General features: G+C 36.6%; 3 protein-coding genes across 4 annotated transcripts; 1 reads left to right on the top strand and 2 right to left on the bottom strand.

Moving 5' to 3' along the window:
* The first annotated feature begins 516 nt into the window (after positions 1-516).
* LOC114942237 (BAG family molecular chaperone regulator 2) lies at positions 517-2484 on the top strand. The gene is made up of 3 exons (XM_029317563.2): positions 517-1050; positions 1558-1670; positions 1748-2484. The coding sequence occupies exons 1-3, from the start codon at positions 852-854 to the stop codon at positions 1982-1984; spliced, it is 549 nt and encodes a 182-aa protein (XP_029173396.1). The 5' UTR covers positions 517-851; the 3' UTR covers positions 1985-2484.
* Positions 2485-3452: 968 nt separating this feature from the next.
* Rab23 (RAS oncogene family member Rab23) lies at positions 3453-9073 on the bottom strand. Its single transcript, XM_085487739.1, is given in 7 exon segments — positions 3453-4023; positions 4025-4059; positions 4159-4352; positions 4430-4509; positions 4685-4847; positions 6019-6140; positions 8940-9073. Coding segments are annotated over 7 exon segments (729 nt in total). The 5' UTR covers positions 8973-9073; the 3' UTR covers positions 3453-3921.
* Positions 9074-10608: 1535 nt separating this feature from the next.
* Positions 10609-21464, bottom strand: Src42A (Tyrosine-protein kinase Src42A). 2 transcript variants are annotated; one of them, XM_029316944.2, is made up of 6 exons: positions 19953-21464; positions 18943-19064; positions 18609-18772; positions 15153-15474; positions 13980-14315; positions 10609-13656 (listed from the first exon to the last, which is right to left on the bottom strand). In XM_029316944.2, the coding sequence occupies exons 1-6, from the start codon at positions 20309-20311 to the stop codon at positions 13448-13450; spliced, it is 1512 nt and encodes a 503-aa protein (XP_029172777.1). In that variant the 5' UTR covers positions 20312-21464; the 3' UTR covers positions 10609-13447. The 2 variants fall into 2 exon arrangements, with proteins under 2 accessions (XP_029172777.1, XP_029172769.1); XM_029316936.2 differs by having other exon boundaries at positions 15153-15480; positions 19953-21463.
* Between the last annotated feature and the right edge of the window lie 74 nt (positions 21465-21538).

Here is a 21538-nt window from a genome sequence, read left to right on the forward strand (position 1 = left end):
TTAGGATTCCGCCGATGACGTCTCAAATTTCAAATAATTCTGATTGAATCTTTATATTAGCTGAACGATTGATTTTCCACAGGAAGATCCGTGAGAAACCGTAAATTCATATCATATAAAAATTATTCACAATATTGTATATATGTAAAAGTATATATACAAATGATAAAAAAGATATATAAATAAATTAACCGCGCGATATATTGATTATTTTTCGATTCTAATCTCTACACATTTAATAGAGCGCGATAGGCACGCTATTGCGACTGCACTTTTTATCGTTTCAAATTATATTGTACGAAATATATATATATTGTCTGAATCCATTCAGATTTTAGTAGAAGAGAAGAAATAGAACAAACGAAAGAAACGTCAATAGAAAGCGCGGGATAAACATGCAAACACAAAACCTCGTTTCCTGGATGTGTCATGAATTCGATCATATATATATATTTAAATACATATATATATACGCAAGTGACGTGAAGATTGCCGACTAATATCTCGCAAAGATATCATGCGGGATATCGATATATATCGTTGATTAGCGCCAGTCGGAAGCGATCGAGTGTCGGCACATGTGAGATCTCGCGATTTGTCGCGCGTACACAAAAGAGTGCGTATTTATTCTCTGTATATCGCATTCGTCCATCGGGAGAGACAGGCGGTACGAGACGAGACGACGCGACGTTGCGTCACGACGCATAAAACCGCGAAGCGGTTCCGGATCCTGAACGATTGACGCGCGCGCGCGCGCGTGTCCGCATCGACGTTGTCAAGAAAGAGATCCTCGAGATTGCGAGGCCCTGACCCCGGAGATCTCGGAGGCCGTGAAACGTTGAAAAGGCAGGATGGAGAGCGAACAGTCGCGGGAACAGGAGCAACGCGAGCCGAAACCGAAGGATAGGTTAGTCCTTCTCTTGGACCAGATCGAGGTGCACGTCGAGCAACTCCGGAAGGATGCCTCCAGACTCGAGGAGGAGAAGGACTCCCTCCTGACGACCTTGGACACGCTCAGGAACAACGATCTGCTGGTCGCCCTCGAGGAACGTGAGTGTTTGAATGTTTCATTAATTGCATCCTCGATGGGAAGACTCTAGAATTGCGCTAGTGACATTCTAGAATGTTACAGAAACGAAAGGTGGATATTTTTTTACCTGCGTAGTCGGGAAGTGTCAAAATGATATTTTTTCATATTTATGTGTCGCTGTTAAACTCTATATAAAAATACGTCGATCGTTTGTCTTCAATTCGAATCCTATTTTTATATAGTAACAATATAAATTATGATAGTATAATAATAATAATAATAATATTGTGTTAAAATATAGTAATTTGTACTAAAATGTTAATAGACATTGTGTATATTTAATAATTATGTTTAATATTGTGATTGGAAACTTGTATAATTATATTTAATCTTAAAAAGAAATACTTGAAGAGATAAAATAATAAAATGTACTCAGATTATTATGTTAAGCACAGTCTTTCAAACATTTTAAAAGCTTCTGTTTGTAACAATATTTACAATAATCATATATATTTTTTTTCATAAAGCTGACAGGGATGATGTTCTGAGGTATGCAGAAAGATTGTCTATGCGATGTTCAACTGTAGATGTATTAGTTACTGTTCAGCGTGATCATGTTCAGCGAGATGCATTGCATCAGGTATGTGACATATTCAGCAATTGTATTGTACAAAAGTACAATTTTACAATGAATGATAAATTGTCATTTGATTTTAGGTTAATGGCTTGATCGATAGCTTGGTTGTGAGCTTGCGCCAGGATCCTGGTAGTACTAGACAGAGATGTGCAGAATTTATGAATGCGTGTTCCTCACATGGTATGGGACATTCGGATAAAATGTTTGAAACTGCTATTCTCGGATGTACATTGGATGATCAGAAGCGAATCAAGAAGAGATTGCAGGGATTACTCGACTATATCGACAAGATGCACATTCTGGAAATGACACAGTGAAAAGGGACCCCAAAGGATTATTTGGCAGATAAGTCTGCCTTAATCTTTATACAGATTTCCATTATCGGAGTTTTCCAAAATTCCGACATTATCGCGAGCGCAGCGATTTTGGAGAACATTTGAGAGAAATTGCGCGTTCTTGTCTGCGCGTCTAAATTTTTCACTTTTTTCCATGAGTAAATTAAACCGCGTAGAATGTTTAATTATATATGTAGAATATGTAGCAGTCAACTGGATTTACCATTATAATGACATCATTCCTGATAATTTCTTATATGATTTCCGAATTTATTTTTTAAGTTATTTAGCTTTTCAGTATTCTTTAGAAAAAAAAGAATACCTTTGCTCGCGAAAGAAAACGATCGATAGTTTTCAGACCTAATATATGTACGTTTTGAAATAAAAAATTTCTACAAAAACGTGTACACAAATACAAATGTGAAATCTTAAATGTTACATTAACGTTGAAAGTGAAATAAATGGGCCTCTTTACATTCTTATTTGATTAATTATATACAATATACAAAATATCAATTATCATAAGAAATTATTAGTTTCCAGAGGTACGATTAACTCAATTTATCATTTTTAAAAGATATATGTATATGTATATTTTTTTCTTTGGAGAGGGTAACTTGAAATAATGACTATTTATTTAAAAATTTTTAAATATCTTTCTTATCTTATGCATATTTAGAACATCTCACAGATTTCACATGCGCGCTTATCAAAGATTTGTTTTATTTTTAGTAAAATGTACAAAGATTTCATGGTGTGTTTTGTAATATAATTAATAAACATAGAGTATATATATATAACACATACAATAGATATATTATATTAACTTACTATAACAGTTGCCTTAAGAAAATGTGGTTTATATTAACTTATTTATATTATATTTAAACCACATAATACCACGTAATACCACGTTGTTTTGGAAAGGCTTTCTCTTATTTTGTTCAAGTTTATATTTAAATTCTTATAAAGCTGATTATTATTGACGATAATAAAATATTTTTCATTAAATTTAGACATTAAAATATTAAAATTTTCAATTGTACCTAGCCAGTTTTCAAAGCAATAAAAAAAATAAGGAAATTATGTCGATAATAAAAAAAATATTTTTCATTAAATCTACACAAATGATAAATTTCTCAAACGCTAATGCCTGAAACAATTGAAAAAGAATGGAACTATGTCGATATTAAAACATTTTTATTGAATTTAAACATTGAATAATAAATTTTTCAGATATTTTATTGTTGTCAGACTTGAAATAATCAATATTACCGCGCTAATGTGTAAATAACTACTATTATATATATATATTTATTATATATACTATAATTGTTTATAATATATATAATAAAGAAGTATATATAATAATTATATATTATAAATATTTATAAAATATATATAATAATTATTAATTATTATTATCATTATATATATATATAATATTCTATTAATATTGATATTACAACCCTGACTTCATAGTTTGAGCTTTGAATGCAGTGCAATTTAAGAAAATATGATAATTTTTATTCAATATAATAATATGGCGAGAAATTTACAAATTACGCGTGGCATAGAATTGTACTTAATATGTTTGCGATTAGTTTCTTTGTAATCTATACCATTTGATTAACACTTGAGTATAATTATTTCTATCGTGTATAAGTTAAGAAGCTCCCAATTGTGATGCGCATACTATGTATCCTTTACAGCTGTAACTTTTTACCATAGGCCATTAGTTAAAATCTGACGAGCTCGCACTGTTGGACACTGTAAAATCACCCGTCCGTGTGTTTCGCTTAGCAGAATAAACTATATATATTTACAAGGCACACATACCACGTTATACACCTTCGTGCGACATAGTATTCCGAGCACAATGTAACGTTGTATCGTACGTACACTATTAGAGAAAATAGCTACAAGAGTCTACAAGCGTTCTTCACGAAATTTCGTTTCTTATGACTCTTCGTTTTGCCGCCACCCGGTCGGAGGATTATCGTTCCATTACCGGCATTACGGACCGCCGCACATTGATCCGTCTGGACTGAACGCACCTGTAATAAAGTAAAGAAAACATGCAACGTCATCCGCATTACGAATGAATATTGTGTGGACTTTTACAAGTGGTAATACGAGATTAAATCTATTCGTACTAATGACGGAAGGCGATCTAGGCTCCGCGGAGTACAATCTCAGGTCGTCCTGATAATCATCGTCCGAGCGACGCATCTCGTGCAGACATCGCGATGCCAAGTGCCGGAAGACGCTCATCACGCCGATATCCTCCTTCACGGACGTCCGTAAAAGTTTGCAACCCAAGGCGCGGCCGAGTCTTTCGGCTTCGTCTCTGTAATATCCAAGTTTCTTTTACTTATAGATAGAAATTTACATTTTTTTCTTCCAACATATTTGATTGAAACTTACGGATCAATCATACATTGTTCCACAAGATCGATCTTGTTTTGCACCAGGACCGTGGGAATTTCTCCACATTCATTCTCTACCTGTAAAAGGAAAGTTTCAGAAAGATTATGCAAAGCGCTTCATAGATCAGTTGTTTTTCACAGATTGTTTTTAATCATTTTCTTAATTTTTTAAATAAATTTTCATGCATTAATTTTGTTGTTCTCGTTTTTTTAGGGAGAGCTAATTCAGATGAAACTTCTTGTAGACTCGTACCTTGAGTTTCCACGAGGGAATAGCGTCGAAGGAATCCCTATCGGTGGCCGAATAAGCGAGGACGCAGGCATGAGCACCGCGATAGTAAGCCGCAGTGATAGCGTCAAATTCTTCCTGTCCTGCGGTATCCCACAGCATTAGTCTTACATCCTCGCCGTCGACCCTGTATGTTAAGAAAACATTTATTTACATAAGCATGTTTTGCTAGAAATCTTTTAATTTCGATGACTATAAAATATTTTGCCATTATATATCATCAATATCATTAAATATAATAATAATATTTATATTTCTATTTTAATTCAGTATTAATAATATATGTATATATGTATCTAAATAAGTGCGAAAAATTTTATAGGAGATGATCCTTTGTCGAAAATTAAGGGGGATTTCTTATATAAACATATACTAAAAATTAAATAGGGATTTCATCCCCTTATAACGAACAGGAAGATCAAAAAAATATTAATAAATATATCCTTTTTATTGGTAGAAAATATCCACCAAGTTTTATTTTTTTAATTTCTCTGAAATTTGAGCAAAAAAAACTTAATTTTTACCTCTCTATTTAAAAAAGTGTAATTTTTCAGGGGGAGAGATATAAGAAACTCCCCTTAATTTTCGACAAAGAATTATCTGTTAAAATTGTTAGCACTTTTAGATACACCCTGTATGTATGTATAGATATATCTTTTATGAATTATGATTCAAACCGTTAACTGTGAATTATATAATCTTTATAGGAATGCAAAAAGTAAAACTAAGGATATTAAAAGATGGATCGCACACACGCAATGAGACAAAATTTCTTTCTACATTGACCGACATTACATCGTCGAGTATTTGGAGGGGAATACAAGAAGTATCCCACGGTAGCTTGCGCTGGCATGATTAAAATCGAGTTTTTCTCAGGCACATCGCTCTCGAACCCGTATACCTACGTAAGTAGCAGTATGATGATCGACAGCGAATAATCAGGTCGGCTTAATATTCGATTTAATTTATCTTATTTAGCAACTCCTATTTGCGCAGCACAATTATTTCCGAAAATATTTTTGCACTCTAAATTGTCACAAATATGTCCCACTATATTTGTAACATCTCAAAAAATTCCATATGCTTATTCAGTTATTTATTGATTATCCATAATTATTCAGTATTTTATCCATGTTTTTCTCAACGCGTCTCGAGGATGTACGTATAATTAGAAAATAATTAATATGCAACAGCGTAGATTGGTGTTCTAGTTCAGTTTTTGCTCCTAATGTCAAGCATGTAAAGTCAAGTAATTTTCAATTAAAATGATTCGACACGCAAGGCAAGCGATTACTTACTCGATCTCACGCTCCAGGAAGTCTACGCCAATCGTCTTCTTATAGTCCCTCGTGTATGTACCTTTGCAGAATCTTTGAATCATCGACGACTTCCCCACGGCGCCGTTGCCCACTATCACCACCTAAATAAGATAAATATTAGCTATTACTTTTTATTCGCGAACAATAGCTCAATAAAAAAAAATCAATATATATATATATATATAAATTATTTTATCATGGCTAAAAATTCTTTTAAATTTAAATAAGTTTTAATGTAATTTTTATTTAAATTTTAATGATTTTCTTTATTTATATTATAATTTTATACACATATTTAAATTCAAGTAGAAGTTTTAATACAATTTTAATAAACTTCAATTATTTAATTTGTCCGCAAAGTAATATTGAAGGATCGAGAATTTAATTTTGTCAACTTATTCTTAATAATTTGCTCGTTTCTTACAGATTGACGATCGTTCGATCGAGGAACGTGGCCCAAATAATTTGGTCAAATATACTTATACGGCGTAAGAGAAGTGGGTTACGACGTGGATAAAGATGTAAGGAGCCCATAAAAAAACCGGTCGCCAAGGGCAATCTCCAGGCTTCCGTGTGGTTTAGGTCTTAAAATTTCAAATGACATGTACGGCCCACGTCACGACAGGGATTTCATCAGGAATGCTCGCGTGTACAGAAGAGAGTATATATATATTTAAATAGAATATATATATTTTCAAACGTCGATGCGCGCTGAAATTGACGACTACATAAAGCGCGCCAGGATTCTTTCGCATCGGCATCCTTCATCCCGATTTAACCGATCTCGATACAGCTATAAACCACGGACCGTCATACCACGATTCGATCGGAATTTAGTAATATACCGCGGAAATAAGAAAAGTACGGGGTGTCCGAAACAATAGTATTACCTAATATTGTATCCCCGTAACATTTCTTCATTAATTCGAAATACCACGTGAGTAATTAGCAATCGCAAAGAAGCGAATTAGGCAAATCAATCGATTAAGGCTCCTCGTCGTGGTCATGTTGGATTGTGACGTCAGAGAAAGTACAGAATGAAAATTCTGAAATATCATTTTTAAATGAAAACAATATTTCGATGAAACATTATTTTTTCGATAGCTTTATTAGCACACTTTTAAAATACCTCGAAAATTATTTTTCCTTTAACAATCAATCAACAACCAAAATGTGCAAAGAGTAGAATAGTTTTTGAGGTATTTTAAGAATGTGCTAGTGTTTTCTCGCTTCTGACGTCATAATTGTAACATGGTCGATGAGGAACCGGGAGCCTCAATTTGACACTCGATTAGAAAAATATATAACGTCAAAAATCGCGAAAGACGATATAACATCTTCATACTTTTTCATGGTAGAAGATCAAAATTCTCCGGGAGAGAGCAAGGTGGTTCGGTAGTTCCGGGACACCGTGTATAAATAATAACGATAAAAAAGGCGTAAACGCATAGTCTCTCTCTCTCTGGCGCGATGAAAACGCGAGCAGGTACCGTTACCGGCAATCGAGAGATAAGCAGAGATCACTGGAGCAGCACCGAGAGCTCGTATATGCGCGAGAAATCCTTGTATGCGCGCGCTTCCCTATTTCTTCCCCCTTTTTTTTACCTTCGCTACTCAAGCACACCTGGTGCAATTGAATAGTTGAATTCAATATAGCGTACGCGAATATCCCGCGAATTTCTGTACAAATACCATCTCTCCCTTTTTTCTTCTTTGAATTAAATGGAATTTAAGAAATTGTAATATTTTATATTATATAATATTTATACAATATTTATTATATATAATATTTAAATATAATATAATTTATTAATATATATATATATTTTTTTTTTAATTTATTAAATTCTATTAATTTAAATTGATTAAAACTCTATTTTTGAAGTAAATTTTACATTTTATTTTAAATTGCAAGTTCGCATTTTTCTCGAAATTCAAGTTTCATGTTGGAAAAGTTGTATGTACCTCGTCCCTTAATTAAATATACATATTTTGTATATTAATGATTCTCGAATATCTCTGCAATCGATTGGCGGTAGCGACCGGTTATAATTCGCGTGTTAATCGCGTGCGAAGTTTACCGAGTCGATTTCCGGTTGGGATCGCGAGGCTTCCACGTCCGGTTTTTTGCTCGCATTCGATATAAATTTTGTATAACAAAAGGAGGATCATCGGATAAATAGATTTCGCGGTAAACGAATATCGCGGCCAAGTGAGTAAATTGTGTATAATTTTGACGGCGCCGAGAGAGAAAATCATCATTAATAAATGTTATTAACATTTTTATTCGCACATAATTATAATATGTCACATAGAACAGTCTGCAAAATTAATTAAAAATGCAAGACAATGATATCGAATACGATGTTTAGTATGTTTCAACTTGTCTTTTTCTCTCTCTCTGTTCTAGAGCTTGAGAGTTCAATTTCACTCTTCCTTTACGAAATCGTCGATTTGTATATCGAAGGTCATCTCGTCGAGAGAGTCTACGAACCCGCCTATTCGTCAAAAGTTATTCGAGTGAAGCGAATTGCTCATCGTTGGAATATGAGACCGGACATTCGAAGAGAAGGTGAACGAATAAAAAGAAATAAAATTGGCGAACTTGGCCTCGCCAAGTAGTATAAGGTAATGACTTTGCGTAGCGCAACGACACGCTCTATAACGAGGAGCCGCTTTCCTCGCCGGTGGAAAATCACGACGAGCCAAAAAGAAATAATCAAACGCTTCTTTCTTTTTCTCTAGATCCGCGCCGGCCTCCTCGCTTCACACTTTCTGCACATGGAATGAAATAGAAATAATAAATGTGGATCCTTTCCGAAGGAGGAAGAGGCACGAGAACGAAGAATGGCTGGAAAGAATGAGATTGAAAGGAAATAGAAACGGAGTCTCGCGATTACCTTGAGTGATATCTCGAGCTCTTCCTCCCGCATTCTGCGACCGTAAAGGCGATTAACATAATATCCCACCGCAACACGGCTCCATGATCCTCGTACTCGCGCGATGATCGATTGGGCGTGCGCTTGTGCTTGAAATCAAAAGAAAGAAGTTGGAGAAATGGTTTTATATCCAAAAAACGGCGCGATATTACATGAGGAAAGCGAGGAATAAAACGAGACCCTAGAGTCGTCTCGCTCACTTCCCCTCGCTATTCTCGGTATGTACCCGGAGTCGATGACTTTGCGCCTCGGCCGAGTCATTATTCACACACAAGCGAGCGCACGATGTACGTATACGTATCCGCGGCGTCGCGAGGCCCGCGCGCTTTTTCTTCTCCTACGAGCGCAACTTTCTTCGCGGGAAAAGTCTTCTCGCCTACGAGAAAAGAGAGAGAAGAAACGGAACGGAAACGCAGCCGGGCGCAGCTCTCTCGCGCGAGAAGACGGACGGATCCGCAGGAGAGCTTTTCCTTCTCCGATGGCACCAGGAACGGAGCACGCACGCACGCATGCATGCACGCACGCCAGGCATGCACGCACGCACGCACGCACGAATGCGCGCCGCTGACCACCACTGGCCGACTGAACGGCGCACCTGTGTACGGCAGGAGACACCTGTCGCCGACGCCGACGCGCGCCCGTAGGTCTGGTGATTTTACATGTATGTCTAGTGAATGTCGGAGTGCGAGACACTAGCAGCCATGTCGGCCGCTCTCTCTTTTTTTTTCTTCACCTTCCCAAGTCGTTCATATATGAGAGAAATCTTTTATTTTTATTTCCTCCTGCAAAGAAGAAACACAATTATTATTTAAGTTAAGAGTTTACAATTATTATTATTGCAAACGAAAGGCGTCTCTTAGAAATTTAAAATATCTTCTGAATGTCTTCTTTATATAAATATATAGTGTCTCATTTTAATATAAATATAAATTGACATGTTATAAACAATGTGTTTAATTGAAATATTTTATAAATCTTATTCTATTAAGAAAAAGGAAACGATAAAATTAATTATTAATTGCGAGCGAAACGTTTTTTTTGTGTCTCAAATCTCGTACCAAAAAAAAAAATAGTCTTCTGACATATCTTCAAAATGTCTTTTATATATATATATATATAAAGTCTTATTTTTAAAATATAAATTAACATCCTATAACAATTTTTTCTTAATTGAAATCTTTTATAAATCTTATTCTATTTATAAAAAAAAAACAATTATTTCGGACGAAATAAGTCTCAAATCTCGCTCTTAAAAATTTGAAATAATCTTGATATATTAAAATGTGTTATATGTATATATAAATAGTGTCTTATTTTAATAAAAATTGACATCTTGAAAAGTCTTCAGAGTTGAAATTTTAAGCAAAAGACGTTCTATTGTACAAAATGCTTTTAAATTGAAGTGTATAACTACTTTACTACATCTTTAAATAACTTTAATGATTTCTTTTTTTCAAATTTTTCTCCAACACATTTTTTGTAAATATCGAGTTTATATATGAAAACCTAACGAAAAGTTCAACCACTTCCATTGAAACCAGACATTTCGTATAAACTGTTATCTGGAATAATTCTTATCTTGTATAAATTTCGTCATGCTATCTGATAATCGGCATTCGGAATGACTTCATTTTCGTAAACAAAACTGTTGCGTTTATTTTGTCGATTATTTCTCTTATACATCTAACGTACTTTAATATTTTCACTCGCCACAGGTGTCTATTATACATAATTATTTCGAAAAGGAAATCGATCCTCTTCTTCCAGTATTATAGGAAAAGATTTTTGTCCGGATAAGTAGCTCCAGTAAACTTTCATCCGTTTTGTGCTTGTAATCGTTGCATTACATTCCTTATTAATTATATATAGTCTCTTTATCTTAATTAGTATAGTGTCATAAAATGATAATTCTCGACAATTTTCTGCGGACAGTTTGGCGATATCAGAAAATTTCTCAAAACAAACAATTACTCTCTGCCGCAATCCGTCTTCTTACAAATAACATACTTCTTCCTTTTACCAATTTAAAAGTTTTTTACAACTTAGTAGATAACAATTATCGATGAAAATCGTACTTGCTACGAGAAAGTTGATCATTATACCAAGTGATAATAATATTATATAAAAGCTTATCGTATGATACCGCCTGTGTATGAGCACACACCTTTGAAATTCACGATCAATTTGGTACTATTAACACAGCTCTGACTTCTTCAGAACAGAAGATGCATGTGTATAAAGTGTTTGATAAGATTTGCATCAAATCTTCGAGACAATTCTCTGACGAAATTAGAGTCGACCTTTTTCTAGACTAATTCTAGTGTTTTTTTTTTAATATTATTTTGACACTTTATTATTAAAATAAAAGCAATGCAAAAAATTGTTAAACCGTAAAGAGTAGAGTAAAATTTTTTTATTGCAGTAAAAGTCGACTCGAAATTCGTTGTAGAATCGATAGGCGAAAGGAATGGCGATAACTTTTTGGCACATTCCGTACAAATTTGTGTGTATGTGTGTTTGTATGTATTAAAAGAGAGTAAGGTATTGCTAAAATATCTATATATAATTTTACATAATTTACCGTTATAGATGCATACATTTATGAAGTATATTTTAATATTATCCACTTACGTTTAACCGCGTAATAATAATAATAATAATTAATTATATTAATAATTAAATACAATAATAATAATTATTATTATTATTATTTTCAAATATTCGAGTCACGCACACTCGCTAACGTGAAAAAGTCGCGCAATAAATGAGTATAATAAAAACACTTAAACGCGGTATATATAAAAATATATAAAAATGATGAATTCGAGATAACATACATGAATGTATAAAGCCGAATGTGATGATTAACTCTTTGCGATCTCAAGCCGATTGGTGACACATCTCCTATTAGTATAATTATATTCGCACGTTGTGTGCATCTAATTTTTTATTAAAATAATTAAAAAATAATGAATAAATAGAGTAAAAAATTTAATATACTTTAAAGGGAAGGCAAACGAATGACATAAAACCTCAACTTTTACCTTTGTGATAAATTATCTTTCACATTTTCGAGTTTGTTTTGAATCGAGATAGCGTTTACGCTATCAACAAAGTTATCACCTTGATTTCTGATATAAACCGATAACTGTCATTCAAGCATTTAGTATAATTCTAGTTAATCTAATATAAAACACGATAAGATAAATGCGATTGTACTACATCTTCAAATGGATAATTCATGTGCCGGGGAATATCTCCGCTTGAGATAGCAAAGGCGCAATTTGTGATGTAAAGACATTTTCTTTTCGGAATAAAAAAATATTCGACGATATACTGATTCGCATTCACGTTTTCGTAGCAGATGCAAACATTCCCGATACACGGATATTCGAGTGTGCATTTCGTAGATGCGTACTCTCTTCACGTACACTTCCGGAAGGTGATCTTATTACATACGTTAGTAACAAGTGTACTTTAGAAAACGTTAGCTGGCAGTTGGGTGAGTCAGTACTAATCGTTTCGCGACAAACAGACGAAAGGGTATGTATAGAACGTCGTTCGACATGGTCGCCGCAAGGACACAACAGTCTTCCGCATTTCTTGGACGGACCGGTTAATAAATTTTCACTCTTCACGCACACACGCGCAAACTGCGTTTCGGCGGAAACTTTAATATATCCGCATCGCGAGAATCTCATCGTAAATGAAATCCGAGTCGTCACGCTCGAACGCTAGAAGGAATGATAAAATTGTGCATCCATGGTCCGTCATTTCGTCCTTTTTAACATTATCGATAGTACAGTTTTATCGAAGGATTGACTCGTGATCGTCGCTTCGTACGGGAATTGTGTAATACGGGAAGTACAAGTAATATCGTACACACGAATATATTACATCGCTACTATTGCCGATCGCGCGGCATCATCATCCGGAACAGTCATTTCTATCCGAATGATCGAGGTCTCTATCTCACATTAACTGACACTTATAAACGATTTTACAAAGGCCATTTAACGTCTATGTATTGTGTGTAACATTCTTACTGCGGTCTAAAACGATATCTAAAACCTCGTCGTCGCGCTCCTGATAGAGCATATACAAAATGCCAATATACGCTTGTCAAGTCATATAAGTAAAAATGTACAAATATCAATCTTCGAGCTTTATGGCAGACACAATGTGCGAGGACGAGAATGTAAAAAAAGAGGAAAACCGAGAAAGATAAAAGGAAGAGAAGAAGAGAAAACTATCGTTAAATAAAATTATATCATCATCTATCGTCCGCAAAATGATCATGATCTTTCTTATAAAAGTCACTATTCTTTTCCAAAAGTACCGCGAAAACTTGTATCGCAAATAGATCAATGAAAAAGATCGTGATAGATCGATATAACGATATCGATCGCGTCTTTTAATGGAGAAGTATGAAGGAAGATCGTTTTCATGAGAACAAATTCGCACTTTATTTAATACGCGGACGCTTCCTTGTATTCGGAACCCTCCATAGTGAAGAAGTCTTCGAGTTTCCACTGAAGTGTCTCGAACGTCGGTCTCTTCATAGGATCTTTGTTCCAGCATTCCAACATGATATTGTAAAGCGTCTCGGGGCAACCAGGTGGATTCGGCATTCTATAGCCGTGCTCCACTTGATGAAGAACTTCAGCGTTTGTCATACCTGAAGAGAGGGACGCGTTTACATTTTACCAATTCGACTATAGTATTATATGACTTCGATCAAAAATTTAAATGGAATGCAATAAGGACGTAAATCAATATTTTATTTTCGAAATCTCCTTTGGCTTTTCCCTTAGCAAAACTGAATATCCGAGTCTGATAAATAAGACTGTTAAGAATTCATCCTCCACTTGCCTTTTTCTTTTAAATTAATCAAGCTTTAAGCTCAACTTTATAAATAAATCTGCTTGAGCTATTATTGTATGCCACTTGTTATTAAAAACTAAAAAATAGAAAAAAGCTAAGTTCAAGTAAAGGACTCACCTGGATAAGGTATTCTACCGTACGTGACCAATTCAGTAAGGAGAATACCAAACGACCATACGTCGGATTTAATACTGAATTTGCTGTAGTTGGCAGCTTCGGGCGCGGTCCACTTGATAGGGAAGCGTGCTCCTATTCTAGCCTCGTACTCGTCCTCTTTGATGAGCCTAGCCAAGCCAAAGTCCGCGATTTTAACGACATTTCCGTCTGCTACGAGAACGTTGCGGGCGGCCAAGTCTCGATGAATGTAATTCTGCGATTCTAAATATGCCATACCAGCGGCTATTTGCGCGGCCATGTCGATCAGTTGCTGTAATTTTAGACCTCTGCCCTTTCCTACAAAGTAAATCGAATAAAAAAAAATTATATATAATTGCGCTATATGTATAACGATAATCCGACGTGACTATAAAAGTATTAGCTTTATCGATTTTCCGGCAATATTTTGGGATGACACTTTGCAGAATTAATGAGAAAATAAAATATGCATTATATTAAACGATTTAGAAATAGATTCGTTCTTTTTTAAAGGCAGTATTTTTTGGCGCTTTAAATAGACGTTCAAATTTCTCTGAACGAGAATATTTCTCAACGATAAGATAATGGATAATTTTTTAACAACACAGTATCTCGTAGACTCCCTTGATTACAATTTTAGAGTTTGTGAAGCTTGAGTTTTGTTTTATATATAGAACATTCTATATCAAGTGAGCTTTTTTTATCAAGTTTTATCAGGTTACTCTTTTTATTTTGACCTAACACGATTTAAAATTTTCCTTGGCATCTCTATAGCCATCATATTAAATCTGTTATTTTAAATTTTATAATTGTAGCCTTATATTTACATTGAGAAATCATCAGTATTCCGATATTGGCATTTTTTACCGATAAACATCATTTATCTTGAAAGTAGGTATCAACTGTATTGTGTAAGAGAATGATGCGCACATCTTCAGAAATATCGTGGCACCATTTTCAAACTTAGAGATGACAACTAACAACTTACAATTTGGAGGCTATATAATAGATAGGTCAAGAAAAATTTTAAACCGTCAAGCTAAAAAGGGCCCAAGCTGATAAAAAAGGATGGCTCACTTGATACGTAAAACGCTCATAATTTAGTTGGGACAAAATAAAAAAGCCGATGGGGGAGCCAAACCATACCTTGCGTACCTTGTAAGTATTCCAGTAAACTGCCGTTCCTCATTAGTTCGGTGATGATGTAGATCGGCTCCTCCATGGTGCAGACGGCGTACAACTGAATCAATTTGGCGTGGCGCAGCTTCTTCATGATCTGCGCCTCGGCGAGGAAGTCCTTCGGGTCCATGGTGCCAGGCTTGAGGGTCTTTATCGCCACCGGCGTGGTGTTGTTCCACAAACCTTCCCAGACCTCGCCGAATTGTCCCTGGCCCAATTTTCTCAGGAACTTCAACGATGAACGATCGATCTCCCATTGGTCCCGCGTACGGTGACTCAGGCCTTCCGTTACGGGTTTCTCCACCTGTCGAGCAAAGCCAAACCGGGAATCAGCCGTCGTTTTTTCAAAGAAGTTTTGTGCGTAGATGGAGTCTGTGTTTTGTCGACTATCTGTTTCTTTAATGTGGCGAGAGAGCTCTATCTTTCCGTCTTTCCTCTTTGTAAGAAAAAATCTACGCTAAGCGTAAAAAGATTCTACTTACACTATGAAAAAAAAGAAAAAAGTGCTAGCACTTAACTCTTCTGACTTCGCGGATACAAACCTATTGATCTCTCCGTATCCTGCAATCGTGTATCAAGTAACATCCAAAATCCCGGAAGGATTTGGATGGGTAAATATGATCGCGAGATCATTCAATGAAGATATACGAGAAATAAAAGAAAGACGAAGAGAGAAAAATGTAATATATAATGAATGATATAAATAATAATAATACTAATATTATGCAGAATGTCTCAAATGTCAAATGCATAGCTATGAAAAGAAGCGTGTTGTGATTTCACGCGAATCGCAGAAACACGAGTACGTATATACAGGGTGTTTTAAAACCGAAATCGACAAATTTGGCTAGTGTATTCGGGAGATTATTCTAAATAAAAAAAAATACGTTCTTCCGTTTAAAGCTATCAATCATTATAATTATAAATATATTATAACTTTGACTTATTAAAATAAAATTTCGACAAACCAAATTCATTTTTAATGTGTATAAAATTGTCGGTTGCTACAGAACACATTCCTGTATAATCTCAATGCGATAACATGCTGATTTACATTCGTTTGCCTCTCGAATAAGAGAGACCGGTACGCTTTTTTGGGACAGCCTGTATATATAGATATATATATAGATATAGATTTCGAGCACACACATACATTCGAGAAGCTGACAAGCGTCTCGCTTTTGCATCAGTCACGACGAGAGATTGATCATGTATACATGTATATGTGAATATATAAGAAAAGATCTCGTATGTAAATTGTTATTCACAGGCAAGAGAGAGAGAGAGAGAGCGACGTTTCTTTTTCGTGTGTGCTACCAATCTGGATTCTGAATATTTACCTATACAATTACACCACCCTCTTGCAAGGTGTTTCTCTATGATGATGCTAATGAATTGATGGAATTGTGATAACTTGTTGTAAATATATATGAAAATTACATCGAATGTGTGTGTACAGAGAGAGAGAGAGAGAGAGAGAGAGCTTTTACACGATCATCAGATATCTCTAAGTGAATGACAATCTACTGTTTCTGAAACATAATCCCGTATAAAACGGGCTTGTGCTTGTATGTACAGGCGCCAGACGCAATCATAAATGGAGAAGCGTTTAAAAGAAAAAAAAAGAGTCGAGAGAAAAAAAGAATGGAGAAAACAATGTATTATGTGGCATATATTAGGACATTCAATTTACCAAGAAAATCCACCGGGAGGAAGGGCGAGCGATAAACAGACAAACAAACACAATCTATTCAGAATATCGAACTTTTGTTAAGTAAATGCTTATCAGTCAGTGCTTCAAAAATCTCTGATATTCTATCTCTCCTTCCTTTCTTTTTTTTTGCAAGCATATATAAATTTAATAATTTACATCTCGTTTTTCCAGTGTTATCAATTATTTCTCATTTAACCGCGATTTTCTAATCTAAGAATAAAGGAAACCGAGTTCGAGAATCACAGATATAAAATCGTAGATGTAATCGACGTATAATCAATATGTTGTAGATATGTTTCTTTAAATATATCTTTAAATATATTTCAAAGATAGTAATAATAATGCCAATAATAATGAAAAAGGGGGACAGAGGGCTTTAAAAATAAAATCTCGAATTAAGATTTATTTAATTTCTTGGTATCGAATCAGTTTCGACGAAGAATTGATTCTTTCTTAAATCTGACATCATTTTCCGCGCGTCTGTCTGTTACTAACCATTAAAATTTAAATATTTTATATTTACCTTTAAAGTCTTGGTTAATAATAAAAGAGTGTAGTAGAAAAATAATAAAAAGAATGACAAAAATATATCAATCTTAATATCAATAATAATAGTAATAATACAGTTGATTGTAATTATTACCATTATCATAATTGAAGAGCGGGGGGGGGGGGGAGGGGGGCGAATAAGTATCAATCACATTGTTGCTTTTGCAAAAGTGTTGGAGCTTAGACAGTTTTTTGTCAGTAGAAAATATAATTGAAAAGAATTTCTCGAGATTCTTCAATGATAAAAAAATTTGGATAAATTTCCTCCTCCAATTTGGGCGTGCGCATCTGTATATGTATGTGTATGTATACATTGTTAAAAGCGCAATTTCAGTCGCAATTTCAAGTCGCATTGTGTCGCTCTTCTTTGTCGCACGTTGTAATTGAGCACCTTATATAATACGATTCGACGTCCCAATTTCAATGTCAACTTGAATTTCAACAGACCCAATTTGAATTTCAACAGACATCATCAAAGCTGACCTTTTCGTGGAAACGTATCGCGTTTATCGTCAATTAATCGTTTCTTTATCAATAAAGATTCGCCTAAGTCGGCGATAACCGATACTCTATCGCTATATTCGACACCCGATATACGATGTTCTTTAAATTGCAGAAACTGGTGCTCTGTCTAAACTCCTCCTCCGTTCTTCGTTAAGGTCTCTGGCTTCTCGTCGACCGTGTTATAATTGACGTCAAAGGTAAGAAAACACGCTAAAAATTCTTGGATGTCATTTCGAGATGAAAAATATTTCGAAGAAACTACTTTATAGATGGCTTTAGCACACTTTTAAAATATCTCGAAAATTATCCTTTTCTGTTTATAATCAATCAATAGCTGTAAAATGACTGTAATATGAGATCCGTTTGCCCTTTAAACATGCGTATTCATTCCACATCATTTTACGGTTGTTAATTGACTTCGAAGAAAAAGTATAGTTTTCCAGTTATTTTAAAAGTGAGCTAAAACCATGTGAAATATTTTTTCATTTAAAAATGACATCTAAGAATTTTCTGCGTGTTTTCTCGCCTAGGACGTCACAATCCAACGAGGCGAGGATCCAGGAGCCTTAACTCGCTCGAGTAAACAGCAGGTCGTTCGATTATTTCTCGGTCGACCGACATGTCCAACCAGAAGCAGGTGTCTCCGGCTAATTGTTGAAACTTACTTGCACACAAGGCTTGCACAGATTAACGCACAGGCCGTCCGCATCCTTGCTATAGTGCTCCACAAGATCCTGCAGGTTCCTGAACGTGGTTCGCCTGGCGATGAAGAAACCACCCTCGTCCAATTGACGAATACGATAATGCTTGACCGTGTCACCGTCCCTCACTGCAAATGCGAAACGATCATCGATTAGACTCTGGAAGGGATTTAAACGACGATCTCGCAATTTTCTCAGTGCTACATTTCGCGTTCCCGGCCTGGATCATTATTCATTTGTTTGATATCGCGCGTCACGATACCAACCGGCGGTTTCTATTATCGTCCTATGACGTTACCTGAAAGGGAGTAATCGTTGTGTCGGCTCTCGGAGTCTCTTATCAGAAACGCGCCGTGATCGTTTTCCGGTAGCAGCAATTTTTTCTCGGCCTCAATTCGCTTAATCTTCCTGAAATACCATCTGCAAACACAAATTAGCATTATGACATTTATAAATCTATCCTTCTCCTTCTCTCTCCTTCCTCTTAATTGTCAACAACTTTGTTGCGTGCGCGAGTGACGCTTTCAAAGACGTTATTTGCAAAATAAGAATCACCATCGGTATAATAAGAGCTCAGAGTTCCTGCTTGTCAACTGTAATAAGATCTCAAACGCGTCTATATATAATATTCATAAACGCATGTAGCAATAGTTTCCATTATCTCCATGTGGATATTTTTTATCTCTGTGTGGAGATAAAAAAAATGCATACAGGATATTCTAAACAGATACGACTAAAATTTAGAGCAATATTCCTTAAAATACATTTAAAGCATATTTCTTTGTTCTCTTATTATTTCAAGCTTAAAATTATGACTTTTATATTCTCATAACAATCTATCTTATTCTTAAATCCATTATTTAACTAATATAATAATAATTAGAATCAACTAGTTGCATGTTGCGTGTTCTACTTTGCTGTTTTTATTGTTTGTTCAATTGAACTTCCAATAGCAACAAACTGCTGCGACAGCATGCTCATGAAATGGTACCTTCACACCAAAAGGATGAAAAAAATGTTATATGTACATAGGTGTGGAAATGATTTTTTCTTCTTTTCTGACGTTACGGCTAAATAAAATAGTGATCTTATTTACCAGACAAAAACGAGAAAACTATTGATCTTTAATGTTACGACTACTTGTTTATACCTGGTAGTGGCTGAATAATACCATGAAAAAGTTCAACAATATGGAAAAGCATTTCCACATGTTCACATAACATTTTTTGATGAGAAACATCTTCCTAAATTTTGGCCGTTTTGAGATGATCCTGTATATGAAAGCACTCGAATGAAAAACAGACTCACGGTTCCGCCTCGATCGACTTGAGTTTGGCGACATAATTGCTAGGAATATAACCCTCCTGTCTGGTCCTTTTGCTCTTGGCCAGCCACCAGTCACCCTGGGTGTCGTTGATGATCTCCAGGTGCTCTCCCTTCCTGAAGCTCAGATCCTCATCCGTGCGGGCGTCGTAATCGTAGAGAGCGACGAAGATCTTCGCGGTCGCAATATCCGTGTCCGGGATCTGCGGGATCGGCCTTATGGGATCGGGAGGTGGCGTCGGCACCGGATTAATCTGGGCCACCGGCTCGATGGTCTGATTGCTGTTCCTGTCCTTCTCCTTCTGCCTCTCGCCGATGGGCGGTTTGGTGCAACAGATCCCCATCTTTGCCTCTATCTATCCCGCTCGACCTAGTACAGAGTCCTCTCGAAGTGACGATTCACCGGCCAGTCAGGACACGTCCACCACGTCGTCGTCGTCGTCGTCCTCCTTTTCCTCGTCGCATTTAACGACGCGAGCGAGATCGCTGGATACGAAACCTCGTACCGTAAGAAAATGTACAATATGACAGTTCGTCGAATTGCAATGACAAAACGATCGCACTTGTCCAGGAGTCACCGAGTCGATCCGAACATGTCATACATACCCCACGAGGTATCTACCAGATCCGTGAGATCGAACCATAACTCCGGGATCTGTGTCAGCTGTGTCGTCCGGATGACAGTGGGTCGTAGGAGACGAGGCGCGGAAACGTCAGCGCGGAAAGGATCACATCCGCGAGGGAGGGCCCCGAGACGGTGCCACGCATTCTCCGGATATCCTCGGCTCCTGGGACGACGTCCTGTCGTCAGGCTGACAATACATCGCCGCGGAGCAACACAACAGCATGCGTGCGCGATTATATATAAATATATATATATATTCGGAAGAGAGAAACCTCCAGGCGTGGACTCTCCCGAATTCCGATCCTCCCAGCACGCGTTATCGACGGTCACGTACTAATCCGACAATCCGGAACGCGAGACAGATCGACGGCCCCTCTCTATCCGAGCGGCGAGCTTAGAAAGTAGGCGAGTCGCCAGGCGCCATTGCAGGGCGAATAGTCACGGATCCGTCAAAAGCCCACCCGTGCGTGTCTAGCTGTCAGTGTGTGCGCGCGTGCGCGCGCGCGCACAGGCTGCCTCGTATACTCACACGCCCAATTCGCCCAGTCGGTGGCGGTCGGCGTCAGGGTGTTCGATGCGTTGTGTCGTCGCTCCGTCGTCGTTCCCTCTATTTTGCTCGATTTATCCGCCCCGCACTTCCGGACATACCGCGTTCCTCGAACGTGACAGACACCCGATGTGTGACGGCACGAGAGCCTTTTCGAGCCTCTCGCACTCGAGTTTCACCAGCTCGCACAAACACACGCGCACCCAACAGCTTGCAATTGACGGAGAAAGCCACACGTCTCGTTCTCGTTCGGCAGAACAGGACTGGACAGGACTGATTTCGCAGGACCAGGACGTGCTCGGAGTTTAGACACGTTTCTCGGAGTCTGGAGCGTCCTGGAATACATGTGGCGCCTCCGCGAACAAGTTTTCAACTAATTGCGGCGCAGAAAAGTCGACC

Source organism: Nylanderia fulva, unplaced genomic scaffold (genome assembly GCF_048542155.1).
Source record: "Nylanderia fulva isolate GAGA-0341 unplaced genomic scaffold, ASM4854215v1 Scaffold6, whole genome shotgun sequence".
In the NCBI taxonomy this organism is placed as follows: domain Eukaryota; kingdom Metazoa; phylum Arthropoda; class Insecta; order Hymenoptera; family Formicidae; genus Nylanderia; species Nylanderia fulva.